The sequence below is a fragment of the Capra hircus genome, chromosome 20 (genome assembly GCF_001704415.2).
Source record: "Capra hircus breed San Clemente chromosome 20, ASM170441v1, whole genome shotgun sequence".
Lineage (NCBI taxonomy): Eukaryota > Metazoa > Chordata > Mammalia > Artiodactyla > Bovidae > Capra > Capra hircus.
Window position 1 is genome coordinate 40047212 of NC_030827.1, and position 23193 is coordinate 40070404.

The window sequence follows — 23193 nt, forward strand, 5'->3', positions numbered from 1 at the left end:
GTGCAGATAATGACAAGGATGTTTTATAGGAAATGTTCAGTATAAGCCTCCCCTTATTCATCGTACATCAGTGTTATCTCTCTGAAGCTCTTCTGTATCTTGTGCATGCTGAGAGCTACATGGTGTTGAGGCATAGCTAACCATGGCTCCTGGGATCACGTGCATTCAAGAAACTGAGTATTTCTTGGACTTAGTCTCTTATGAGACTTGGAGATGAAGAGGCTGAAAAAAGTTGTGCTTAATTAAAATTTCCTGCAAGGGTCATGACATCTACTAGGAAAGTGGTAACATGGAACTTGTGTTAAATGCTGCATACTGTAAATGAAAGTTCTATACAAGGGCAAAGTACCGAGCTACAAATGACCAGCAGCTCAGTTAAGTGCACTTGCTTGGCTATAAGAAGAACTGGCAAAGGCAATAAGGAGAAAGCAAGCATGATTTGAGGGTAGACTTGGGGCTCTAACCTTTTTTTTTTTCTTTCTCCTGTTGACAAAAATTCAATTAACTACTAAGTTAAGAGAAAAAGAATTTTATTCAAGCTAAACTGAGGTTTATAATCTGGAAGGCAGATTCTCGGAAATCTCTGAGAGTAACATCACACAATTTTAACATTTCAACCTAGTGCAGCAAATGCTGTGAACCAAGGTGAACACGACATATTTGTAGAAAACTCCTCCAGACGAGGAGGCAGGGAAGACTTCTTGGAAATGTCCCAGTTGAGTCTTTAAAAATTAATGGATATTAGGTAAGTTAAAGGGAATAAATAAGGAGAGAATTGAGGCTTTCTAGACAGAAGAGGCAGCCTGAAGAAATCAAGGAGAGAAAGAACATATGTCTGGGGTGAGGAAAATGGTAAAAACAGGCAGTTTGAATGTTGCTGGAACACAAACTGTGAGGTTGAAGCATGAAGGGAGGGCTTCCTGGAGGCTAGACTTTGAAAGGTCTCAAGTCTTGCGTGGTGATATGAGCAGACTTTGGTTTTGGCTGGATCGACCTGGTGATGGCAAGGAGGATAGATTTAAAAAGAAGAAAGAAGGAGAACAGTGAAAAGATGCTGCAAGAATTAATTCAAGAATAAAATGATGAGGGTTTGAACTCAGATAGTTGGGAGTAAAGATGGAGAGAAAGTTGAGTTAACAGCACATGATGACAAACTGGGCTGTTGAAAGAGAGAGAGGAGACCAACAGGAGGACACTGACTTGATGATGGTTCCTGTAACTAAGAAGATGCAGGAAGAATAGAAGGTTAACACAGGGAGACAGAGGATCAGGGATGTGGAGTTAGGGCTATCTGTGGTGCAAACCAGAAGAGTGTGTCCATCAAGAGATTTGGGTCCATGAGTTTGACCCAACCTCCCTCTAGCGGAGGTTGGGAATGAGATATAGACTTGAAAGTTAATAGTGTATAGGTGAATACCCAAAATAAAACTGTGATCAAGAGTGAACTATTAATAGCAATGAGCCAAAAAGAAGAAGAGCTACCCAAGAACAGGCCTGAGAGTAAGAAGAGGAAGGAGAGCTAGGAGATCTCAGAAGTAGAGGGTCTCTGTCTGTGTTTGTCTTCCCCTGGTGGTGGGAGTGTGAGGTGGGGGAGATAAATAAACAGTAACCATCAGTATTTGAATTGCTAAATCTTTCCAATTACTCAAAGCAAAATATTTAGAGAAGTGTCTTCCAACTCATTGGAAGAGACCATGTGATGCTGGCAGATTTGAGGGCAGGAGGAAAAAAGGGGATGACAGAGATGAGATGGTTGGATAGCATCACTGACTCTATGGACAAACTCTGGGAGTTGGTGAAGGACAGGAAAGCCTGGTGTGCTGCAGTCCACGGGATCCCAAAGAGTAAAGACACAACTGAGAAACTGAAAAACAGCTTCAGTTGTTTGAAAACCACCAGTCCTGGACTAGTAGCTGCAAAACTGGCATTCCAACCTTGCTCTGCCAAAACCAGCTCTGACTTGGCTGAAGTCCTCCCCTCTAAGACTTGGATCTCCTCACTGTTTAAACAAGAGGACTGGATTTATAATTCCTAAGGCCCTTCAAGGAAACGGACTCATAGTAACGCTGGGAAAACTGGAGGCAGAGTCCGTGCAGCAGGGTCTGGAAGATGACTGTTTCCCCAGGTCCTCGCTCACATTTGAATTTGGCTCAGTATCCAGGGAGAGTGGATATTTGTAGACATTCGCTTTTCCTTAAACAGACACACATGTAGATTGGTGTGTAAGCTCTTGCAAAATGATGAGTCCAATGCGAAGAGCTGACTCATTTGAAGTGACCCCGATGCTGGAAAGATTGAGGGCAGGAGGAGAAGGGAATGACAGAGGATGTGAGATGGTTGGATGGCATCACCAACTCAATGGATATGAGTTTGGGTGAACTCCGGGGGTTGGTGATGGACAGGGAGGCCTGGCATGCTGCAGCTCATGAGGTCACAAAGAGTCAGACACAACTGAGCAACTGAACTGAACCAATGTACTTGTTGTTTAGCCACCAAGTTGTGTCCAGCTCCCAACCAAAATGCAAATGGACAATAATGAAATAAAAAAATGAATTTTTCCAATCTGGCCATATCCCACCAGTGACTGTGAGCCCGAGGAGAACATTCTAAGAGGCGCTCCATCTGCTTCTGCTTGTGTGGCCACTTCGGCTCTAACAAGCCTTTATATTCATGGTTATCTAAATAAAGAACTTAACTTCATAGTGAGTGTGCGGATGTGTGAGTGTGTGGTGTGGGGGCTCTTCCCACCCACTGTAACAACACATCTGAAAGATTATAGGTTCCCTTTGATTCAAAACTGTTAGAACTCACATATAATTAATTAGTAAGTTACCCATGTAGACTGATATTTTAAAGCATTTTATAAGATCTATTGCAACCCTCTAGTCTTGGTTCCGGCCAATTGTTACTTTTAAGATGTTAAAAATTTCTTGAGATAATTGTAGATTCACCTATAGTTGTAAGAAATATTGCAGTGAAATCCTTTATTCCCTTTATCCAGTTTCCCCCAAGGGTAACATCTTGTATAAGATCTTGTACATTTGGTACAAGATCAGAACCAATAGATCAATATTCATACAAACTACCTTTCTTATTCAGATTTCACCAGTTTTACAAGCACTTAGATGAACCTAGTGGTAAAGAACCCGCCTGCCAGTGCAGCAGACATAAGAGGTCCGGGTTCGATACATGGGTCCGGGAGATCCCCTAGGGAATGGCAGTCTACTCCAGTATTCTCGCCTGGAGAATCCAATGGACGAGGAGCCTCCCAGGTTACAGTCCATGGGACTGCGCAGTCAGACATGACTGAAGTGACTGAGCATGCACATTGATTGTGTCTGTTTACATTTAGTTCTATGCAGTTTTAGTATGTGTAGATTTCTGGAACCTTTGCCACAGTACAGAACGGTTCATTACACAGATGCTACCCTTTGATACCTCCCTTCTGCCTATTGACCTAAATCCTGGAAAGCACTAATCTGTTCTACATCTCTCTATCGTTTCAAGAATGTTATATAAATGGAATCGTACACTATGTAAACTCTTGAGATTTTTTTTTTTTCGTGTAACCTCTTGAGACTGAATTTTTTTCATTGGTCATAATTCCCTTGAGATCCGTCCGAGTTGTGTGTATGGAAAGTTTGTTCCTTTTTAGTCCTAAGTAGCATTCCATGGTACATGACAGTTTATTTAACCATTCACCCATTGAGGGACATTTGGGTTCTTTCCAGTTTTCTGCTACCAGGCATGAAGCTGCTGTAAACATTCTGCTACAAGCTTTCGTGTGAGCATAAGTCTTCATTTCTCTGGGACAAATGTCCAGGAATGCAGTTGCTGGGTCATATAATTGTTGCAGGTTTAGTTTTTTTAAGAAACTTCAAACTGTTTTCCATAGTGGCTGTACAATTTACATTCTTACCAGCAGTGTGAGTGACCCAATTTTATCACGCCCTTACCATTGTTTGGGTGTTGTCACTTTTTAAAATGTTAGTCACTCTGATAGGCACATAGTAATGTTTCATTATGCCTTACAGCTTTTCCTCTGTCATGTTCGCAGGGCTTAGTGACCCTTTTAGGTACCTAATTTTACCTTAGATACAAAGCAAAAGAAAAGGATTTCTTCAAATACTAGTTTTCCTGCAGAACCTGGTAGAAGGATATGTTCTAAGATTTTTGTTTTGTTTTGTTTTTCATTTTCAAAATCCTCCACAATTTCTTTTGTTTCTTTTGTCTATGGTGAAAATTCCAAAGGCATGTTTCCATTATGTAAAAGAAGAAGGTTGATCACTAAAACCTACCATGGTATGATTACACCCACAGTCATTTTTAAAAGATACTCAAAACTTAAGCTTTCTTTTTTTGTGTGTGTTTAACAAGAGCCATTTTTTTAAATGATACTTTTACAATAGAGGTATTTTGCTGCTAAGGCAAATTGAAAGCAAAAGTTTTCAGAAAGCTTTGATTAATTCAGAAAATTATGATGCTCCTTGATGCAGAAGAACAGAGAAGTTGGAGGAAACCTAGTGGGGTGAAAGGGGCTTCCCTGGAGGCTCAGTGGTGAAGAAGCCACTTACCAGAGCAGGAGACGCAGATTTGATCCCTAGGTCGGGAAGATGCCCTAAAGGAGGAAATGGCAATCGACCCCAGTATTCTTGCCAGGAAAATCTCATGGACAGAGGAGGCTGGTGGGCGCTAGTTCATGGGATCGCAAAGAGTCAGACACAACTGAGTGACTAAACAACAGCATCTTATTATGGTTTTCATTTGCAGTTCTCTGATGGTTAATAAGGTTGAGTATCTTTTTATCGTGCTTACTTGCCATCTGTATATCCCCTTCAGTGGCATGTCCCTTCATGTCTTTGCCATCTGTATATCCCCTTCAGTGGCATGTCCCTTCATGTCTTTGCCATCTGTATATCCCCTTCAGTGGCATGTCCCTTCATGTCTTTGCCATCTGTATATCCCCTTCAGTGACATGTCCCTTCATGTCTTTGCCATCTGTATATCCCCTTCAGTGGCATGTCCCTTCATGTCTTTGCCATCTGTATATCCCCTTCAGTGACATGTCCCTTCATGTCTTTTGCCTGTTTTCTAGTTGTTCTTTCATTGTTGAGATTTGACAGATCTTTAGATTTTCTAGAGACAAGACCTTGACAGCTACCTGGCTTACAAATACTTTCTTCACTCTGGAGCTCTTCTGTTCATTATCTCACAAGCTTTCTTCCAGAACAAAAGTTTTTCATTTTGATGAGATTCAGTTTTTCAATTTTTCCTTTTCTGGATGGTTTTATCAGTATCCAGTCTCTAAACTTTTTTCCTGGTCTTGGGAACCCAAGATTTTCCCCTGAGTTTTTTAAGTTTTATAATTAAAAAAAAAATTTATATATCGGTCTGTGGTCCACCTTAAGAAAATTTTTGTATAAGGTGTGAAGTTTAGATCAAGACTCATGCCATCCCTCAGAAGGTTGTAATATTCTGGATACAGATCCTGTACATATTTTGTTAGATTTATGCCAGTTTCATTTTCTTTGGAATAATGCAAAATGGCATTATTTTTTAATTAATGAGTATGTCTTTCACATCCTTCCTCTCCCCAAAACAAACAAGCAAATGTAGAGTTTAAAACAAACCTCAAAGCAATCTGGGGATAGTTGATGGTTTGTTTTATAGCTTGCCTTCCTCTCTGAAGGAGAGGAAGTAAGGCACCATGCTTCCGAGGCTGGTCACCAGTTATTAACAGAACCACAGCTCCATCTAGGAGCCTTCGTCCTCATAGTCTTTGACTCAGTAACTGACCTGAGCAAACTTCTGCTAGTTCTTTACTTCTCTGAGGTTTAATTTTCTCTTATTATAAAATGAAAATAGCAATACTTTCTTTATAAATAGTGCTGCCACTAACAAAGAACCACCAGGGAAGCCCAAGAATGCTAGAGTGTGTAGCCTATCCCTTCTCCAGTGGATCTTCCTGACCCAGGAATCAAACTGGGGTCTCCTGCATTGTAGGAGGATTCTTTACCAGCTGAGCTTACCAGGAAAGCCTATAAATAATACTAAGAGGGTGCAATTAAATTAAAAAGAGAATTTATCTACAACTATCTGGCATATAAATAAAGATCAATAAATGTTTCCTTCCTCCCTTTCCTCCTTTCCCTTCCTTCTTCCCACCACCTTCACTTCCTCTTTTCCTCCTTTCTATGTGTAGTTCATGCCGCCAGTTCTTTATGGTAGATATGGTAGGTTTCTTCCAGCAGGGTTCTTGCTCTACCTTCAGTTTGACTGGGAGACTGACGCCCCTGTGCCCAACTAGCTCTCCAGAACCTCTCCTCCTTCACCGTAGCTCCTTTAGTAGATGCTAATGATGAGGATTATTAAATCATGCACTCTGTTTCTTCTCTTTAACTTCTTTACTCTAGGAGTTCAGTGAGTTTGCCTGAGCAATGAGCCACCTTTTTGTGTTCTCATGAGGGGAAGGTGATTTCTGGTAGTAAGTCAGTATGGATGGGGGGACCTTGGAGTGCTTCTAACAGGCAACCAGAGTCTCTCGGGCCCTGTTGAATTTGAATGTGGGTTTCATCAAAATACAGAATATAGAGAAAAAAGCTCATAGTTTGATGTAGAGACAACGTGAAGTTCTTGGGCTGAGCCCAGAGTAATAGACTCAGATTAGAGTTGGCCAATGTAGGTCATCATTCTCCCTGTAGACTCCACCCTGTACAAGAGATGGCTATATAGAGACTCCACAGAAATGAGTTGGGGCAAAGGAACTTCTTTAAAAATTGAAATTAAACTGGAGTCCCTCTAGGGCTGAATATCTTTTTTCTTCTTCATTTGACAAGTGTTCATCCAATTAATTTGGAACCAGCCCTCTCCTCCCATCTTCAATAGTAACTGTGGGCCAGCTAGATATGACTCAGGAGCCTTTGACGTTGTGGGCTGGGCCATCTACTCCAGCATCCTAATTGTTGTCAGACAGTCAATGATCCTAAATGGTTAAAAGCCTGGAGAGATTATGTCACCTTCTGATCTTCATCCGTGGATGTCAAACCAAGATGGAGACCACGGACGAGGAAATGTTCCATTCATCCTTGCAGGATACCCCATGAAATGAAGGAGCTTTTTGTTGAAAATCTATGCATTTTGCATTAGAAATGAAACTACCCCTTTGGCATCATATTGGCTTTGGAAACAAAGAACTACTAGCAATAGAACATCAAACAGATGTTGGTCTTTGCTAATATATTTTTAGTTTTCCTTCAAGGTCTACTTGTCCCAGATATCATTTCTGTCCTACAGGTCTCATCTTTATGTTCTTTTAGTGGAAGTCATGGAAACAATAGTGTTTAGAGCAGGAGAGTGGCCCAGAGGAGCATGTTGGGCTCCCCAGATTCTTGCCAAATGTCTGGGGAGCACCTACCCAGAGCTCATTTCACTTGGCTGCTTTTGGGGCCTAATGTGATGGGCCCTGACCGCAGAAATCTCACCCGTGCCAATCTCTCCCTCTTCTTTCTCCAGCAAGGATTGAAAATAGTTCACCATGCAGAGAAGACACTGTCCAGCTTCTGCAAGTGGCAGAAGAGCATCAATCCCAAGAGTGACCTCAACCCTGCCCATCATGATGTGGCCGTCCTTCTCACCAGGTACCCCAGAGCCAGGGATAGTAAGACGGGTGGGGGGATTGGCAAGTGAAAGGGTTGCTAGGTATTCACACTCATGAGATTCTTCTACTCTCTGTTGTTCTTGGTCATTTAAAGGGAGCATCTGTGAACTAGATACCTCCTGACTCCCATCCCCGTAAGGGAGGAGTTAGCAAACTTGCTAAATGTGAACAGCTCTCTGTGTTAATCAGCAGCATCTGCTTGTTCTATCCCAGAGATGATTTCATCTTTAAAACTGGCTTCTCAGTGCAGCTCTGTAAACAATCAGTAAGCTTGTTTGCAGATCCTCATTAAAGCCTCCTATAACTCTTCACTGTGGAATTTCTTATCCTTTAATTTTATTTTTTTTAAATTTCCTCCAATTTTGAAACTTGAAACTCTCTCTACAGAAATCAGTCTTCCATCTCTGACTGAGGTTGAAGACAGAATATGGGAAGAAGGGCCTTCCCTGAATAGGCAGAGTGATTTGCTTGCACATTTGTCTCCTTTACCCTCATGAAGACACTGTTCTGACTACAGAGACCCTGTGTGCTAATAAGAACCATCAGGACTTCTAGGACTCATAGCTGTGAAAACCTAGTGAATTTACCTAATCAACCCAGGCTCTTGGAAGGCTATGTGTGCTCATTGATCCAATACATATTTTTTGAGCACCTACTGTATAACAGATACTATTTTAATCTAGACAAATGAAGCTGTTAATGAGGAGGAAAGGGTGAGTTTTCACTGGATACTCCTATGCAGACTCAGAGACATCCTGAATCCAGGGATGCAGAGTGGAAGAGGCCCTTCAGCCTGGCCCTCCAACCTTATGATCAGGAAGGCCCTGGGTATCTGTTGTCTTTGGGGAGGATGGACTGCCCCTGAACATCTTGGCTTGTCCTCTGTCCCTTTAACAGGATTATCCGAGTACATTGGATATCTGCAAGGGATGATAATTAGCTCCCACCCTATCCAAGTATCTGTCTTACCCTAACCGGAAACTTCAATCCCAGAATCACTCTTTTGGCTAATTGCAAATATGTTCCAAAATAAGTCTGTGGCATAAACCTATTACATTAGGTTCATCAGGGCTTGTGACACCTGTGTTGATTGGAACTTCCTTAGGGAATAGGTTGGTATAGGTGTAGAATCTAAGCACAGAGGCTTTGGGGAGCCAGCAGGCAGCCAGAGAACATGAGGACCCGGGCAAGTGGCCCCAAGAAGACTTCAGTCTAGGCAAGACCTGGCTCTAGGAAAGAACCCTGGATCATGGAACCAGCATTGGCCAGCGGGCAGCTGTGTCTTAGCTGTGTCTCTTTTCTTTCTCTGAAAGCATAATAATTTCAACTCTCATTTTCACATGAATAAATGAGTGAGTTAATGATAGCTGGCTTTTGAGGAGCATTTGAGATGGGCCAGGTTCAGTTCTATATCTGTTGAAACAATTATCATTCTATTTAATCCCCACAACAACCCTGATAGTTCATTACTATCAATCATTCCTATTTTACAGATTGAGAAACTGAGTTTTATAAATTATGTCACCTGCCCCAAATCTCACTGCTTTTAACAGATATAGCAGGGACTTAAATCCAGTTAGTTTGACCCCAGTAGCCATACTATCACCCAGTAAGAATTCAAAGGATCTGTTCTCCTTTTCTTCTTATTATGATCATTTTTCTTCTTTACAACAGAGTTCTGGTTTCAAGTTTTGATGAACCTCAACCAGCTCCTAGACAATAGAGAGAATTTCAAGTTCAGAAGCAGAATTTTTCAGTAGTAACACTGTTGACATTTTGGGTTGGTTAATTCTTTGCTGTGAGGGTCTGGCCTGTGCACTGGGATGTATTTAACAGAATCCCTGGCCTCCATCCATGAGATGCCAGAGGCACCCTCTTCTAAGTTGTGATGGCCATAACTGTCTCCAGACGTTGCCAGAAGTTCCTGAGGAGGGTATGAGGAACAAGACCAACCCCTGCGGAGAATCTCTGCTCTGAAGGAGCAGGTAGGCTCAGGAAGGGAGGGAAGGAGAGGACTGAACTGGTCTCTGGAGGACTAGACTGAGATGCACTTCAACAGAGTTCCCTATAGAGGAACTTTCAGTGCAAGGTGGATTTGGTGTGAACGCACCTTGTGAAATGGGGCTGGTGGATTCATGTCAAGGCATGGTTTTTCTTCTACTGTCTCCAGTGCTTAGTGGAGGTGAAACTGATCCCTTATTGGGAGCTTATGCTCCTTGCCTGTAAGACCCATATTTTACAATCCTTTTGTCACTCCTTTTAATCCTCTTTATTGCTGGATGCTTAATAGACACTCAATGGACAGTTTTTTAAAGGGCCTAACTTCCTCGTATCCTGTGAGATCCTAGGAGTCTTTCTTTGTATGTCCATCCCCTCCCATATGCAGTATTGTTAGGGTGGTGGGACCGGAGACACCATGAATTTGATCTCAAATGGATTGATGGGACCAATGACCTTTTTCGTGAATGAACAAAAGTTATCGGATACCTTTGGAACACATACCTCAGAAAGGCCAAAAGGCATTTCATGTTTGAAAAACCTCAACCACTGATGGTTGTCCTTTCCCTGTTTAAAAGTTCAATTAATTCCAATTTTCAATCAAATCCTTCTCTTGTGTGTCAAATAATATAATTTGGCTTCCTGAGATTAAGAATAAAAGCAACTCAAATTGAAACATTTGCTGTATTTTCATATATTTCTTTGAGTGTGAATGAGATTCAATAATGAAGTGGTAAAATCAGAATAATCCTAGTGAATTCAAAATTGCTCCCAAAGATTTATATGGACTTTTAAAAACAATTTTAATCATGCTTTACAGACCATGTTGAAAGTGAATTCACGGCCAGATGGGTTTTTTTCTAGATGTTTCTTGAGGCACCTCCACATCCCTGTTCTTTGCTTTCAGAAAAGACCTCTGTGCAGGTGTCAATCACCGCTGTGAGACTCTGGGGCTGTCCCACCTGTCAGGAATGTGCCAGCCTCACCGGAGTTGTAACATCAATGAAGACTCTGGACTCCCCTTGGCTTTCACAGTTGCCCATGAACTCGGACACAGGTAAAGAGCCAAGGAAACTGAGATCTCCTTCTCCTGATCATGCATCAGTATCAGGGTGTCAGGAGAATCAGATTGCATTGTGGCTTGAGAATCACCTCCTAAATCTCTGCTTTCTCATCTGTAAAGTGGGGGGGTGGGTATTGGGGAAAGACACAAGTTCAATATTCCACTGTCTTCTCTGCCTGACCACTTGTACCATCAACATCACAGAATCATAGAGACCACTGCAAGTCTCTGAGTTAGAATGAGGTGAGCAGAAATAAGGAGATAAGCTTTAACTTAATTAACTCAGGAGTAGTAGTTCCTATTTAGTTCTTATGAAATAGTGATGTTATTAATATCACTAAAAAGTCACAAACCTTAACATTCTTTGCCCTTCCTTTATGCCAGACATTTCACATTGTGTTATTGATTTCTCTCAACAACTTTATGAAGTAGATACTATTGTTTGCACCATTGTACTTATGTGTATTAAAGGAGGACACTGAAAAAATAAAGAATGGAAAACTGCTTTAAACTTGGAAAGACTGTCAAACACCAGTTAACAGGAAGTCCAAGTTGTCACAAAAATGTGTAAATTTGATTAGATCAACTGATTGAAGGCAGGTTTCAGAAATTTTTGGTAAAGGAATGTTGAGAATTCTGGATTCTCTGAGTATCAGAGGTTTTCAAGAGGAAAGATCTTAGCTTATTTGTAACTTAATATATTGATGTATTTATTAACCAGCAATGAGAGAACATCATCCTAGGTGGAAGCTCCAAGTGGGGAGTCATATAAATGGCTCAACTGCACCGTTACTTGTTATGTGGCCACTAGCCTGAAAGAACCCACTCCAGTACTCTCACCTGGAAAATCCCATGGATGGAGGAGCCTGGTGGGCTGCAATCCATGGGGTTGCTAGCAGTTGGACACAACTGAGCGACTTCACTTTCACTTTTCACTTTCATGCATTGGAGAAGGAAATGGCAACCCACTGCAGTGTTCTTGCCTGGAGAATCCCAAGGACGGGGGAGCCTAGTGGGCTGCTGTCTATGGGGTCGCACAGAGTTGGACACGACTGAAGTGACTTAGCAGCAGCAGCAGCAGCAGCCTGAAAGAAAGCAAAACACTGGGCATGTTCTGAATGTCCAGCCAGAAAAAGAGGTAGCATTAGGAAGAGCCCTGTTGACTAGATTATTCAAGGCCTGGCCTCTCTGGTCTGGGCTTTCTCGCCATTTTTCTCATATAATATTGGAACTTTTCCAAATACTTTTACCTAAAGTACTAAACCAGAGTATTGGCTTGGGAATTGGGACATGTGAGTGGTTATTCTGGGTTTTCCATCAGCCAATATTATGACTAGAGAATTCCCTTCACTTCTTTGTGCTGATTTTCTTATATATGAAATGAGTAGATATGATTAGGTACTGTGATTTCTTTGATCCTTACCAAAAAGCCCTGGGAGATAAATGTGCTACAGTGTAATATCCTTAATTATCAAAAATTCAAATACAGAGAGGTTAAGTGACTTACTTCTAATTAAATAAGATTGAGGACAAAATACTGAAAAGACCAGGCCATAGTTATTGGCATGTTTATAATAACTTGGCAAAGTGAAAATTATTCTTATGTGCAAATGTATAGGTACCCTCAGTCCCGGTACATGGAAGCACTGTCCCTTATGGCCTCAAATAAAGTCACTGGTGTCAGCAGCATCTCTAGTCAAGCGGTGTCAAACAATATAACTGTATCAAACTGAGAAATGATTGCTCAAGGCATTCTCAGCAATGGTATGCCCAAGTGGAAGAAAAGTGGAGAAAACTTGCTTGATGAGACATTCTCAAGTGCTCACTTATGTCCAAAGAATGGATTCTTTATCCTCAATTCATTTTGGCAGTTTTTAAAAAGTAAACTGATACTACTTATGATCCAGCAGTTGTACTCTGGGCATTTATCAAGAAGAAGTGAAGATGTATGTTCATTTTTTAAAAACCTATACATGAAAGTTTATAGAAGCTTAATCTTAAGAGCCCCAAACTGGAAGCAACCCAGGGGTTGTTGCAACTCAGTGTGGTGAATGGTTAAATAAACTGTGATGGATCCATATCATGGAATACTACTCAGCAAGAAAAAGGACCAATTATTGATACACGCAGTGACCTTGAATCTTTGAACAATTGTGCTTAGTGAAAAAAACTAGTCCCCAAAGGTTATATACTGTAAGATTCCATTTACATAGCATTATTTAAATAATAAAATTATCTAAATAGAGAACATATTAGTGGTTGCCAGAGCTTAAGAAGGGGATGGGGGAGGGCTGGAAAGTAGGTCTGGCTACAAAGTGCAACATGAGGAATTCCACCAGGTGAAAATGTTCCGTGTCTTGACTATGTCAACATCAGCATCCTAGCTGTGATATTGTATTATAGTTATGCAAGATGTTACCATGAGGGTAAAGTGGGCAAAGGGTACATGGGACCTCTTTGTATTATTTATTTATAACGTGCATCTGAATCTGTAATGATATAATAATATAAATTTAATATGTAAATATAATGAATTAAAATTTTAAATTTTAAAAGAGGGCATTGGGCCATGTACAGTTGACCTAAATAAAGTACTATCTTTTAAATGGCAAAAAAGTTTAGGGTCACTGATAGGAAAGACAAAATTGGGGAATTCCCTGGTAGTGCAGTGGTTAGGACTCTGCTCTTCCACTGTTGGGGGCTCAGGTTCGATCCCTAATCAGAGAACTAAGATTCTGCCAGCAAAGTGGCATGACTGAAAACAAAAGAGAAGGGGAAAGGAAGGCAAAGTTGAAGAAAGACATGTAAGTTTGAATTTGAGTGATAGAAAAAAATACTTCGGTAAGACACAAAACTGAAGAAGAGAAGACATTAGGAGTACCCTGAGAAATTTGTTTATAGCACAAGGTGCTTCTGAAATATTCAGTTTTCTTTTTAGATATAAAGTTCTAACTAGCTGTGGACCAAACTGAGAAACACTGGGCATATCAATGAAACAGCCTGGTGCCAGAAAAAGGAAAATATAATAAGCCACTATCCTAAGATAGTCACTATAGTTTAATAAAAAAGATACTCCATTGTTCTTGAAAACTTGTTTATTTCATCACTGATTGCATAGGATTTAAAATAGAAAGTGAAGTTAACTAACTGGTGCTTTAGCCTAAATAATTGCATTTTATTTTGAGAAAAAAAACCTTTTAAGTCCCATTTATGAGAAGCCTAGATTATATCCATCGTCCATACCTAAGCTCTCATCCTTTAATAGGTAAATTACCAAAATGAAGATGGAATTCCAGAAGGAAATTTAAAAACCTCTCTGAGACCTAGCATCCTTTCCCTTGAAGTAATGAAAATATCATGATAGAGATGAACACTTGCAACGCAACCTCCATCCAGTATTTCCCATTCTTCTGGATTGGGATATTCCATTTATTTCACCTATAGAGCTTTCCTTGTTGCATACGCCAAATTGGTATTTCCTGAATGAGTTAGAAAAGCTTACAATCATACTTTCATGATTCTTGTTCTCTGCTGGTTCTACTCCACCATAAAATGAATAGTAAAAAGCAAGAAATGTCTGGCCAAGTGATACCCTAAGATTCAGGCAGTGACTTAGCTTGCTATTTCATGTCTGTAATTTTCATAAACCCATCTAGCAGGAATTGTAAAACCAAGATGTAGGAAAGCAGGCTAATTCAGCAGCCGGTGAGTTGTTTCAGCCTGTAGTAGGCTCTTACTCCAAACTGCTTTTGAGGTTCATTCCACTTGCTAGGAGGTAGCTTCTTGGAAACACCTTTCATCCCTCTGACCTCATGTATTTTTCCTGTCTCTCGTTTTTCACTGACCCACTGATGCCATATGACTCGAGCGCTCCCCTCATATAGAGAGAGTAGACATGTCCATGGGAACCTTTGTTTAGTAGCTTTGCTTTTCTCGTGTTGCATGGAAGCACAGAGGAGTGATAGAGCTGGAGAGGGGAATGCTTAGTGAACTGAAAACTTTAGATGGAGCAACATGAGCTTCTGGGGAGCTGATGTATTTAGAGGGTAGGTTTGAAGTCACCCAGTATATAGGACAGGCTTCCCTGGTGGCTTGGTGTAAAGGATCTGCCTGCAATGCAGAAGACCTGGGTTCGATCCCTGGGTCAGGAAGATCCCCTGGAGAAGGAAATGGCAACCCACTCCAGTATTCTTGCCTGGGAGATCCCTCCATGGAATCACAAAGAGCTGGACACGACTGAGTGACTAGCATAAAGTATGTAAGATCCAGACATCTGGCTTGTCATATTGGAAAGGCTGATCCTGAAAAAGCCATTATTAATGGAGATTTTTAGAACCATGTTTGTTTAAGGTTTTTCCTAATTATTAAACAGGTGAACGTGTGGAATACTTAATGAACAGGGTAGGACTGGATTTTCAACAGCCTGGGGAAGGCCTGCTCAGGAAAAAAAAACAACAACAACAACTTTCATTGAATTAAATTCTTTGTGGTTGAGTGAATAAAGAGCTTGGTAGATTAATTCTGTGACTCCTTTGTGAATTTTGTATTCATGTGGAATGTGATCAGAGTCTGTAAGTGATAACATTTTAATGCATTAAAAATAATACAAGAAAATTTCTAAATCCCACAAAGACTTTTTTCTGCAAGTGTTCCTAATGTTGATCAGGAGATTTTATTAAAGTTGGATATGAGCTTTTCTGTCAGAGGAATTGCATTTCACCAGCAGAGTAAAAGGTCATAGTTTCCTCTGTTCAAATTTGGAAAGTCGAGCCAAGATCTCCAGGTTGCAATTGTCCAAACTGCAGATTCCACCAGAGACAGGTCTTGTGGGGACTCAGAAAGCATTTTGGCAGTGATCCTGAGGTCTCGGCTTATAAACACACTTCTCAGTCAGCTTCTTTCCCAGGCAGCTCCTTGCCGTGGGGGTCACTTAAGCATTATAGGGCCTTTCAAGGCTGCTTCACCTGGTTACCCCTGGCAATGGGAGGTCAGGGAGCCGTCACAATGAGACCCTGACCAGAGCACTGATTTAGGAGCACAGAAATCTGCAGAACACTTAGCTTCGTCACGGACTAGCTTGTGACTTTTGACAAATCTCAAACTCTCCTCTAAAAAAGGAAAATAAGCCAGCTAGACAATGAAAAAGTAAAAGTGTTAGTCGCTCAGTTGTGCCCGACTCTTTGCGACCCCATGGACTGTAGCCTACCAGTCTCCTCTCTCCAAGGAATTCTCTAGGCAAGAATACTGAAGTGGGTTGTCATTCCCTTCTCCAGGGGATCTTCCCAACCCAGAGATCAAACCCATGTCTGTTAACGTTTTCTGCATTGGCAAATGGGTTCTTCACCGCTCGTGCCCCCGGGAAGCCCACTAAACTGTGCGTGCTCCCTAATGTCTATATATTGAAGGACTTGTATGATACTGGAAAGAAATCCATCCATTCCAAGCCTGCAGCTTCTGAAAAAGTCTCCCATAGGCTTTGCCATTCATGCTCTTCAGTAAATTATGATGAAAAAGCAAAAGGAAGTTTTTGTTCTTTTGTGCTGCAGTTGCTACAGCAGGAGAAAGAAGACAGCTGGAGGCAAGATTTGCCCTCCTGACTGTAGTCTCATGGAGAGCCAAAGCCAAACTGGAAGCTTTTAGCCTTCTGCCAAACAGAAGTTTTTGGATTAGCCATAGGGCTCCCAGGGTTGTATATTTGAAACAAAACTATGCCTAAAATGTTTCCTTTGCTTTCTAGTTGAAAATTAGCTAGCCCCCTCCAACTTCAAAGTCCCACTTTGTAATCAGATGCCTTCTATACAAAGGTGGCTCACTGTGGGTTATTTTCACCTTAGAGGAACTGTGGTTTTCTTCTTGTTTCATGCCTGCCTCATTAATATCCTTGCGCTCCGTGCTTCCCTGCAGCTTCGGCATCCAGCATGACGGGAAGGAAAACGACTGTGAGCCCGTGGGCAGGCACCTGTACATCATGTCCCGCCAGCTGCAGTACAATCCCGCCCCGCTGACATGGTCCAAGTGCAGCAAGGACTATATCACTCGCTTCCTGGAGTAAGTGACCGCGCATCTCAGCATAGCCTCACTCAGGGCTCTGTACACCGGAAGTCACTTTGAGTTCTACCCAAGACCTGGAAAAGCCTCAGTTCCTCTCATAGGTCACAGTCTCGGGGTTGTAACAGTAACAGGTAACTTCGCTTCTGCTCTCTGAACCTGAGATCCAGGTGGGTTCTGTCTCCAGCTTCAGCCAGGTGAACACTCTCTCCCCCAACCCTCCTTCAGCTTGTTTTCATCTGAAAGGGGCTCTTTATGATCCAAGAGTGAGTTTTAGTCCCTGGGGGACTGGCAAGAGTGACTAGGACAAGTCAGATGTTGTCACCATACCCCACTGTGGGTAATGTAATTTTTTTTCATTTTACCACTGCTTGTAAATATTTCTTAGATCACATCTGAGCATACGGTGTGGGATTGTGATTTGCATTTCCTTTTAGACGACTCTTAACTTGGGCCTAGTAGAAATAAAGTTGTCTTAAAAGACGTAGAGCACTAAAGAAATAGAAGTTTTTCTTGAATGAAAAACTAAACCTTTCATTTAGAAGGAAATTATAAGCCACTGTTCTCATTTCTATTCACTTGTTTTTAGCCGAGGCTGGGGGTTCTGTCTGGATGACATCCCCCAAAAGAAAGGCTTGAAGTCCAACATCATTGCCCCTGGAGTGATCTATGATGTTCACCACCAATGCCAGCTGCAGTATGGCCCCAATGCTACCTTCTGCCAGGAAGTAGAAGTAAGTGTGTGGGGATCTAGGTGCCTCTGGCGGGTATGTGCAGGGCTTGAGATCCAACATAATAAAGGCTGCTGCTGCTGCTAAGTCACTTCAGTCGTGTCTGACTCTGTGTGACCCCATAGACGGCAGCCCATACTAAAGGAGGGCCAGGGAAATATTGGCAAATCCTTGTGGCTTAGCTGGTAAAGAATCTGCCTGTAACGCAGGAGACCTGGGTTCGATCCCTGGGTTAGGAAGATCCCCTGGAGAAGGAGAAGGCTACCCACTTCAGTATTCTGGCCTGGAGAATTACATGGACTGTGTAATCTGTGGGGTCGCAAGGGGTCAGACACAAATGAGCAACTTTCACTTTCAAAGAGCCAGAAATGGAAACTTTCTATTCATGGCAAGATGTCTGTAAGGTAGAAGGATTGAAGTTGAGGTCATTCATATTCTTTGACCCACCTTTGGTGTCCTTGACGACTGGCTGGTGGTTAAGAAAATGCTATAGTGCTTTTCAAGAATCACAGTGATTCACACCTGCAGACACCATAGCAACCAACTTAATCCCTGAAGTTGCTCCCTTTCCTAAATTTCCTGTCTGGTTGCTGAGCACCTCCAGAGGCCAAGGTAGGAATAAGATTTATCCCTTATTCATTCTTCTCTATTTTCAACATATAAGTGATAAGTCAAGCCCTGGTATTTAACCTGCGATGGAATCTGTGGCTCTGTCCTGTCTCTTCATTCTTATTACTGCTCTCCTGATTCCATCTCTCATTACCTTTCCTTACTATTACCTTTGAACTATTTGACCCAGAGATCAAATTGCCAGCATTCATTGGATCATAGAAAAAGCAAAGAATTCCAGAAAAGCACCTACTTCTGCTTCATTGACTATGCTAAAGCCTTTGACTGTGTGGATCACAATGAACTGGGGAAAATTCTTAAAAGAATGGGTATACTAGACTCCTACCTCCTCTCACCTGTCTCCTGAGAAACCCGTACACAGATCAAGAAGCAACAGTTAGAACCCTTCCTGAGGGCATTGAACAGTGGATATTGTGCCACACAAATAGAAATTCAACTCTTGGCAAATGTGTTTTATCTCCCATTTCCATATAGCCTAGAATGGCTTACAGCCAAATGTTTATGTATAGTAATAATGTTCAGATTTAGTTTAAACTGAGGTTTCTTGAGTGATCATTTCCATCAGTCTTACTCAGTAACAACAGTAGCATTTATTGCGGGTATGTGGATGAACCTGTGTAGATGACACCATCATTGTAGAAATGATTTTGTGCATGTTTTGAAAAATACAAAAAAGCTCAGTCTCGTGTTTGTTTTTCCAGAATGTTTGCCAGACACTGTGGTGCTCGGTGAAGGGCTTTTGTCGCTCCAAGTTGGACGCTGCTGCAGATGGGACTCAATGTGGTGAGAAGAAGGTGAGGTGTCAGTGGGGTGCCAGGCTGAGGAAGGAAGGTGGGGATAGGGGGCTTATGTTCTTGGGCAGAGCTGGGGAGGAGGCCCTGGAGAGGAGCTGTTTCTGGGTGAATGGGGATCATCATACAGTCAGACTTGCCAGAGGAAAGGACTCCACTTCCAGTATTCCTCTTAAGCCTGCACTTGGGACAGGTAATTAGGGAGACAGGGCTGAGAGCCAAGCCATACTCCAATTACACAACATCTGGCCCACCTTTCCCTGACGAACTTTTGTGGAGTTTGTGATCAGTAACATCTGCTGAGCTTATCATCAACCTTCACTTTAACCTTTTCTCCCACTCTGTATTGAACACTGGGGGCTTCCCTGGTGGCTCAGACGGTAAAGAATCTGCCTGCAATGTGGGAGACCTGGGTTCGATCCCTGGGTCTGGAAGATCCCCTGAAGAAGGGAATGACAGCTCACTCCAGTATTCTTGCCTGGGAAATACTGTGAACAGAGGAGCCTGACGGGCTACAGACCATGGGGTTGCAAAATTTCGGACTTGACTGAGTGACTAACACTTTCACTTTCGTACTGAACATTGAGAAGGACAAGTCAGTGGCTTCTTCTTTCCAAAGATGTTGATTTCAGACCATATGTTATCTTCTTGCTCATCATCTGCATGTGTGCATGCTCAGTTGCTTCAGCTGTGTCTGACTGTTTGCAACCCCATGGACTCTAGCCCTCCAGGCTCCTCTGTCTATGGGATTCTCCAGGCAAGCATATTGGAGTGAGTTGCTATGCCCTCCTCCAGGAGATCTTCCCAATGCAGGGATTTAACCTGTATCTCCTGCAGTGGCAAGTGAGTTCTTTACCCACTGAGCCTCCTGGGAAGCCTGTTCATCATCTGACATGACTGCATTTCTTAAAGTCCTACCCATACCCAAGAACTCAGAGATGTTAGATGTCCAGACTACCTGAAGACAGGGTAATACATGCTGTTCAAGAGCACAGTTTAGGTTTGTGTGGGCCTAGGATTCATGTGTTTAGTGGGTATCTTCTTGTAGCTTGAGTATGTCATGACTCATCATTAAGATCATAGAGCTTGATCAAAATCCACAGTCACTAGAAATAATGAGGAAGAGAAGGCAAGCAGATGAAACACACCCAGATCCTCTGTGAAATGTGGCCATTTCTAACAACCAGTTTGCATTTCTTGTTTCCCTTTTCGTGTGTTCACCCTCCTAAACTGATAGTTGTTGAGAGAGTCCCTTGAAGAGGGACAGAATGGAGTTTTTCTGGAGCCACTTGAAATACTGGAACTGGAAACAATGCAAAGAGTTATAGGAGAGCAGAAATTTTTCTTGATATTAGAAAGAGCTGCCACTTCTGTAACAACTTGGGTTTTTCAGCAACGAGCAGATTTTTTACAAAGGGGATGAGTTATCTGTTGCAAACATTAAATACCCAGAGAGGCTGTAGAGGAGTGCTATCCTGGTGCCAGTCTACAAAATGTTTGTTATGGTTCTCAACAAGAAGCTTGCATCAGAAAGTAAATCAATTATGTTACTGAACAGCTATGTTACTAAGCATACTCCGCTGACACGCTTTCCTTAGCAAGATTTTCTTAATAAAGGAAGCTAACATTCTGGCATGCGAGTCTGCTAGTCACACTTCGAGTCATACTCCTTTCACTGCAACTAGGCACATAACATTCCCTTTAATTCCTGAAATTCTCTGATTCTAAAACCCAAGACTCTCAAGGGAAATTCTTTTATGAGATGCTCTTTGTTCTGCATCTGATGTGTGACTGTAGGAAGTCTGCTTGATCAGGAAGAACTGGGTTCAGGCTGCGAGGGTTCCTGAGTCAGCTTGTTATGGAACCTTTCTGACATACGCATCTCCTGTCTCTTCCGTTTTCAGTGGTGTATGGCTGGCAAGTGTATCACAGTGGGCAAAAAACCAGAGAGCATTCCTGGAGGCTGGGGCCGCTGGTCACCCTGGTCCCACTGTTCCAGGACCTGTGGGGCTGGAGCCCAGAGTGCAGAGAGGCTCTGCAACAACCCTGAGTAAGTCAAGTCAAAGATGTTTTCCTTCCTTCCTTGAGCACTGGGAGACCAGTTGTGGATGGGGTGATGTCAGTGACCCCAGGGCTCTCCAAGGGAACTAAGTAGGTTCCCAGAGACAAAGAGAGCCAGAAGGAAGACTCATAGAGCATGAAGAAAAAAGTTTTGCTTTTTTTATTTCTTGCTTTGTCTCATTTTGGCTTGGTACTAGATTCGAACTTAGGTAACTAAACTGATATCATCATTTGGAGAAATAAGCAAAAAATTTTTAAAAGTACAATCCATGTGAAAGTCTCTAGAAGATAATACGATTAAGTCCTTTTAAATAACCCCATTCCATCAGTAAGGATTATCACACCCAGTTTTACTGACAGGACACAGCTTTCTTTCCATTATAGTGAATGTATAATTTTATAAAAATAGTTTTCTTCTCTTGGGTAACCAATTATATATAGCTTGGCACATTTTTTGAGGATGATTATTTTTAATGTTTCGAATAAGCATTTTGTAAACCTCAGAGTTCTGTATTAGCCTGTTAAGGATTTCATAGAAGTTATTTCACAAGTTGCATTCAATTTTTTAATCAAATTGCTTAATTTTTTTATATTTTAAGTTTGTATAATGATATTTTATGTGAAATATTCTGTTTTCTTGATTTCCAAATATCTATATTATATTCTTAATTTCATTTTTTTGCTGGTATACTAGTTCTTAAGTATAATTTTTTAGCAGTGTACATATGACTCCTATAAGTAGAAAATGTTTTAAACTTCTTTTATCTAAATTTACATTAGTCTGTGTTGAACAGTAAGAGTCACATATTTTAAAAGGCAAATGATATATATTAAAACAATTCCATCAGTATCTCAGTTCTAAATCTTACCTCCTTTTTATTATAAATATATTACTATGTGTATATATATATAGATAAATGCATGTATATATACACATATAAACTGTATATATAATTATATATGTAATTTCTCCTAAAGGTTAATAAGTTAATATCAATGAATAACTCAACACACTAACTACTACATAAATTTTTCAGTAAATGGTAGTTACTGTGACATCTTTATCATTTCCCATGCCTATAATTAAGTGTACATCTGAGGGATTTGGGCAAAATTGTTTTAAAATCTTATTTTTTGTTAAAACACCAGGTTCCTGTGGCTTCAAAAATTTTAAATCAAGAATTTCTTATAGAATTTTTTTCCAGAAGATCTTTATTTTATAGTTTGTTTCAATGTGATCAGAAAAACTGTTTCCATTCTTGTAATCAGGAAATACAGACAATTTGCTCCAGGATCTGTGGTCAGTGTTGTATATCAGCCACTGCCAGTCCTTAGCCTTCTTGGGATGATAGTCAGCAATCCGTGGTTGTCAGAAAAGGGACATTCCTGTTGAGGAAATGAAAGATGATCCCCTAACTTGGCTTGAGGGGAAAAAAAATGGTCCTAATTCCCATCTTAGAGGCTACAGTTTGTCACCTTGGGTGACTCCATAGAGTGATCATATCTGATCTCAGTAGCTGGTTTGCCTAAGTTCATTGAGAAGGTCAATAAAAATACAGTCACAGATTCAGGTCAGTGCCTGACCAGCCTATGCTGACACTATATCCTTGATTTATATTGGTCAGCTGTCTAGTGAGAACCCAGCAGGGCTTGGCTCATAAAAGGCTCTTAGATGGAAATGAATTGGAGAGCTGCCAAGTCATAGAGTATCACTTCATCATCACAAATAGGAAACCACCAGCCTAGCCTCAACTGTGAAGTACAATGCTTAGTCCTGCCTACAGGGAATCGATGAATGTGAACTGCCTTGGTTAAATAATTATCTTTGGGTGTGATAAGTGTAGAAAGTGCCTTCAGCTGGATAACGAAATGTTATCCAGAGGAGAAAGAGATTCCTTCTGGCAGGAATTCAGATAGAGTTCATGATGGAGATGGAAATAACAGTTATTTGGCTTGAAAGGATGGGCAGTATGTAGACATTTAGAGAAGAGTGGAAATCTAGAAGCACCGGAGGGAAAAAAGCAAACGACTCAGCTGGTATCGCGGGAGCGGTGTGCAAATGTTCTCATTTGGAAGAAAATGTGTTCAGGTGAGGTAAGTCAGGATCATGATGGCCTTGAATGTCATCATGCTTAAGAGGCTGGACTGTATCCTATGGTCACAGGGTGCCATTATAGGTTTTTCAACAGGAAACTAAAATAACGAAGGTAATCA

General features: G+C 41.4%; 1 protein-coding gene across 1 annotated transcript in view; it reads left to right on the plus strand.

Moving 5' to 3' along the window:
- The window catches only part of ADAMTS12 (ADAM metallopeptidase with thrombospondin type 1 motif 12), a 389258-nt gene that overhangs the window by 213546 nt on the left and 152519 nt on the right, over positions 1-23193 (plus strand). Inside the window, exons 6-11 of the mRNA XM_005694823.3 lie at positions 7513-7637; positions 10563-10712; positions 16623-16766; positions 17356-17500; positions 18829-18921; positions 20823-20968. Of these exons, the coding sequence (XP_005694880.2) occupies positions 7513-7637; positions 10563-10712; positions 16623-16766; positions 17356-17500; positions 18829-18921; positions 20823-20968 (803 nt within the window). The remainder of the gene's footprint in view (positions 1-7512; positions 7638-10562; positions 10713-16622; positions 16767-17355; positions 17501-18828; positions 18922-20822; positions 20969-23193) is intronic.